The sequence below is a fragment of the Sphaeroforma arctica genome (genome assembly GCF_001186125.1).
Source record: "Sphaeroforma arctica JP610 unplaced genomic scaffold supercont1.1662, whole genome shotgun sequence".
NCBI lineage: Eukaryota > Ichthyosporea > Ichthyophonida > Sphaeroforma > Sphaeroforma arctica.
Window position 1 is genome coordinate 577 of NW_014038896.1, and position 5,339 is coordinate 5,915.

A 5,339-nucleotide genomic window follows, 5' to 3' on the forward strand; every position below is an offset into this window, starting at 1 on the left:
TTGATTCGGTTTGTTGAGATGCTTGCATTGGTTTTAGAGCTGTTATTTCTTTCCTGACTAAATATATCTACTCGATAACATACATACGCGCAGCTATGTGCACTTTTCTTTCGAGAAAGTATCTAAAAAGTACATTGTCGTATTGTCCGGATCTATCCAGCGATAACAAAGTCAGCGTTTTAACTTACCACTCAGCACTGGCAAATCGTGACACTTGCGTGTTTCATTCGGTGGCAGTCTGAGTGGAGTACGAATTGCACATTTGCATTGATACATAATTGTACCCGTGAGTAGTGTATTATGAACAGGATTACGAATTTCATCCAGAGATCTTAGTTTGGAGCATTGCTTCCAATAACATGCGATCGGGCATGTGTATATATAACTCTGTAGAATCACTATGAGTAACTAGTATACTCATCCACCATGTCTGACTTTTATAGGTACGCCCCAACAGTCGATGCTGTGCTGATAAGTCATCTAGACATGAACCATCTGGGTGCACTGCCCTACGCCTTTGGACATCTTGGACTGGACTGTCCTGTGTATATGACGTTGCCTGTGAATCAGATGGGACAATTAGTCATGTATGATATATTCCAGTCGTACTACAACCAGGAAGAATTCGATAAATTCACACTCGAACATGTGGATCTTGTTTTCAATGACAAGATTGTGCAACTGAAACACAAGCAGCTACACAACTGCACAGGTATGGAGCTTTTGCTTCATCATTCTCTTCTGTGATACTTAGCGCACTATTGCTATTACTCTCAGCTTCAGAATTGAGCGTTTCGTGTACATCGCCCTCAATTAGTTATACATACATATGTTCAATAGCATCCGCCAACTTCACTCACCGCACTTGCTGATGCAAATCTCACACCCGTGTTTACCACAGGAAAGGGTGAAGGTATCTCATTTCTCGGTTACAACTCTGGACACACACTCGGGGGCACGATTTGGAAGATCACCAAGGACCAGGAGGACTATGTCTACGCGGTCGACTACAACCACAAGAAAGAACGGCACCTGAATGGCTGCGAACTCTTTCACATCACACGGCCGTCACTACTCATAACCGATAGCAACAATGCGCTAATCACTCAGGCCGCGACGCGGAAGGACACGGAACGGGACATTGTGGATTCTATCCTCTCCACTGTTCGCAAGGATGGGAATGTGTTGTTTCCGGTCGATACAGCGTCGCGTGTGCTGGAGTTGGCGCTGCTGTTGGACGAGGTGTGGCAAGTGCGCAGTCTGCAGTCGTACAGACTGGTGTGGCTGAATGTGTTTGCAGAGAATGTGTGTGTGTACGCAAAGTCCACGCTGTCGTGGATGTCGGATGCCATGCACAAACAAACTATGAACAGCAAAACAAATCCCTTTCAATTCAAGAATGTTAAGATTGTGTACTCGATAGACGAACTTCATGAGCTCAATAGCTCGAGTAGTACCCCCATGGTAGTGTTGAGTACGCTGCCGGGTCTTACTGCGGGATTGTCTCGCGATTTATTTTTAGAATGGGCCGAAGAGCCCAAGAATGCGGTGGTGTACACATCGAGACCGGCGCCTGATACAATTAGTCACCAAATGCTCAAGAACGGTATTAGAGAGCTCGATCTAAACGTTAAAAAAAGAATACCACTAGAGGGTACAGAATTAGAAGAATTCTTGGGGAAGCGAAGGTATGCTACATTTCTGTATCTAGCCGTATGAGATTTTCACCGTGTGTCAGGATTCACCTCAAACAATGTTCATATCACTTTCATAGATGTGTACTGTGTCCTTTATGTGCTGCTGACAAATGATTTCTTCTTTCGGCAGGCATGGACAAACCTGTTTATGTCCTGAACAGTGCGAAGGTGTTTGATTTTCAAGTGCTGTGTCTCGCGCCCTATTAATCACGTGTTCGTGCATATATATTTGTACATTTGTAGAATTGGTGTTGTTAATATGTATCGTGCACATGTGTGCTTTTTGTGAACGTTTGCCGACGTTTTCAAATACGTCGGGTCCATAGCATACCCGTGCATTGTTTAAACATCATAGTCATGCCTACACAGGAAAGAAAGGCAAGAGAAGCAACGATTAGAACAGGAGGCGAAGCAACTGGCCAAAGCCATGGGCTCTGATGACAGTGACGACGATAGCGATGGAGATGAAGTAACATCTGCTATACACATGGTAAGCGCATTCATTGTGGCTGGATGTGATGACTATTGATAGATTTGAGCTAGAACTTTCAGAGTAACGCTGTTTCTCTCTTCAATTATGGTTTAGTGGTACGCTATTCGCGGTTTCAATAGCATATCGTCAAGAAATGCAAGTGCGCGATACCTCCTTGAACCATGCAGTGTATCCTGCAAGTATCGACCAATTTGGGATGCAAGTAATTAGCCAAAAATCATAGCTATGTGACAAGGGTGGTGGTTTGTGACGGTGGTGAGAATACGTTTTAGCTTGTTATCTCGTCGACATCTTAGCATATCCGTACTTGGGATCTTCTACTTAGTTTTGTTATCTCTGTTGACATTTCGTACTTGATATAAAATGGTGTATTTTGATGCTATCGCGTATACTTATCAGGTAGGTGACGAGGCCAACGCTGTCTAAATCATATCGAGGTGGATTAATGCTTCTTGCTACTAAGTGTCGCACGATACTGGCATATAGGACAGCTTTACAGTACAGGGACCCTTAACCACCAATCTCTTCGTATCCTACTATTGTCTGTTGCATTTGACGCGTCCTTCGAATGCAATGGCGTGCTATGTAACTTGTGGTTGTTGTCGCCACTCATCATTCTAGTTTACGAGCCTGTCTCTCTTTTATGCGGGGTATGTTTCACTGGTAGCGAAGGTGCTCGTGTCTATATTGTACTTGACGTATGGCGTATGACTGGTTGACTCTTTGCAGTTTCATATCCGTGATACGTATAGATTCAGGAAAGCTGTACAAACCGAGCTTGAAACAGATGCTCTCAACCGCACCATATACCCGTTGACCTCTGTCTTAGTGAAATTTGGTTTATTAGAGATCATTGACGCTTATATATGTTGATTGTCTATATATTCTCCTCGTCCTTATTTGCGAATACAGCTATTTCTCACTCCCCAACTTGTTCGTTGTCACTCCCAGGTCAATGTCAACACGTCGGAGGGCAGGAAGGGCGGCTCTGTAGCGGTGAAGGTTGTCAAGCACGACATCCCCATGACCACCAGTCACAAGACCAACTTCTTCAAGCAAGCATCTGTGAAGTTTCCAATGTTTCCAGCAATCGAAACAAAGATGAAGATGGATGACTACGGTATGGTGTTGAGGCCGGACGAGTTTCTGGTCATCAACGATCCGACCATGGGCGCGGTGGCTGCGGCAGCTGCAGGTACGGAGGGTTCGCGGTTCAGATAAGGGATAGGAGTTCACCCACATACACACACTCTTCAAGTACAAGCCATAACAGAGGGGAAGTTGGTGTTGTATACTCGCAGCTGAAACCCCCTGGTGTGAACTTGATGTTTGCGTGTGCTCTGGCTTGGTGTGAGGTTCGAGTCTACGGGTGTGGTCAACACACGAACTGTGTCTGTGCACTTGGTGGTTGCTTGTTATGAGTATTACGTAATTCAACTGTCTGTCATTGTACCTTTTTGGATGTGGGGGAATACCTGTTGGGTTCTGAGCATATTTACGAATGCTCAAGGGTTCTCTTCGTATAAGGGGTTGTCCATATAACACGCAGGGCCGCGCGAAGTTATTAGTGTTGATGAAATGCCTCTAAGAGGCACATAGCTTACGTCGCCTTCGTGCGATTTATCACATTTTCTATAGAATTAACAAAGAAAATTCGATTCATTCTTCGGATTGCATCTTGGTGTCTGCTGTCGCCGTCTTTGCGCTCGGCGCGTGATACACTTCAATGCGTTGTGGCTACTCTCCGTCAGAATTATCAATTTAGTTTTTGAGTAGGCCGCGTAACTATCAAATCGCTGATACTCGCAGTTGTTCATGGACAGTGTGCTTTGCTGTGCTTGTCCATTGGTGACGGCTGAATGTGCATGATTGAGAATATGCGTCCTCTACAACTGGGAATCCATCGCGTTGGCTAATTCATCGGCTATCCATTGTTCAACTAGGTGGAATCGGAGGTTTGATCGGAGACATTGAGGCGGACCCATCGGGAGTGATGCCAATGGACGAGGATAAGACGGCTGACGAAGAGGCTGCCAATATGGAAGAGATGGAAGACAGGGAAAAGGCCACAAAGTACATAGTGGAAGATCTGCACTTGTGTAAGTGTTCTACTTTTCCGGGAATTTGATTTTACTGTTGTTAACTTGTGTTCTTCCGATACAATTAGCAGCTTGAAGTGTACCTAAATCCAAGAGGGTCAAAATAGTATCTGTAAGTGCTTCTACTCTGCATGAATTCGTTATGAGAGACGTAACATCTATCTGGACTCAACGAGTGTATATCCTACTGTACTTCAACTCGAGGTTGGTAAGAATCTAAACAAAATGATCTGTCTATTTCGTGATTAGTGACGTGCACCATATAATGTTTCTTTCGTTTTCGTACATGTCTGTAATTTGTGGCCTGCAGCATAGTAAATGTATTCTTCTCACTGTCGTAGTTTTTCTATTACATTATTGGACAAATTCATCGTTTCAAATCACATCTAGATTGAACTGGGTTAATCTCGCATTGGTTTCATAGTTGTTGAGCGATGTCCGAATTCACGATCCATTCCCAACCCTTCCTCATTTATCACAGCTGTGAAGTGCAAAATCAAGTTCATAGACTTCGAGGGCTTGTCTGATATGACATCCATGTCAACAATCCTACAGCAGATGGCACCCAGACAGACAGTGCTCGTGCATGGCACAGAAAAGGCCACCCGTGTGATGTCGAAGGAGTTATCGGTAAGCACACACTGATTGCCAGGACTGGTATTGTAAATTAAAAGTTGATGTGAGCATACGGCTGAGAGGCTTTCAAAAGTGACGTCCCGGATCTGTGGAGTATGGTGTCGCCTTCTAAATGGTGTCGCCTTTTAAATGGTGTCGCCTTTTAAATGGTGTCGCCTTATGCTATTCAGGCACTCGTGGCTAGCACAGTTTGAGACCATTATTTGATTTGAAAGCAATAGTTTTATATTTCGAATGCCAGAGTAAGTCCTGATAGATAGCTCATTTGATTCGTATATATATATATATATATCTAGATATATAGATATATAGATATACATATAGTATATATATATATATATATATATATATATATATATATATATATATATATATATATATATATATATTATATATTATATATATATATATATA

At 43.2% G+C, this 5,339-nt stretch overlaps 1 protein-coding gene across 1 annotated transcript in view; it reads left to right on the forward strand.

Annotated features, from left to right (window-relative positions):
- Positions 1-426: 426 nt before the first annotated feature.
- SARC_11387 (hypothetical protein) overlaps positions 427-5,339 on the forward strand; it is a gene marked incomplete at both ends in the record, with an annotated part of 7,929 nt that continues 3,016 nt past the window's right edge. The window contains 6 exons of the mRNA XM_014294528.1: positions 427-712; positions 902-1,688; positions 2,067-2,187; positions 3,142-3,385; positions 4,134-4,289; positions 4,771-4,919. Coding sequence (XP_014150003.1) covers positions 427-712; positions 902-1,688; positions 2,067-2,187; positions 3,142-3,385; positions 4,134-4,289; positions 4,771-4,919 — 1,743 coding nt within the window. The remainder of the gene's footprint in view (positions 713-901; positions 1,689-2,066; positions 2,188-3,141; positions 3,386-4,133; positions 4,290-4,770; positions 4,920-5,339) is intronic.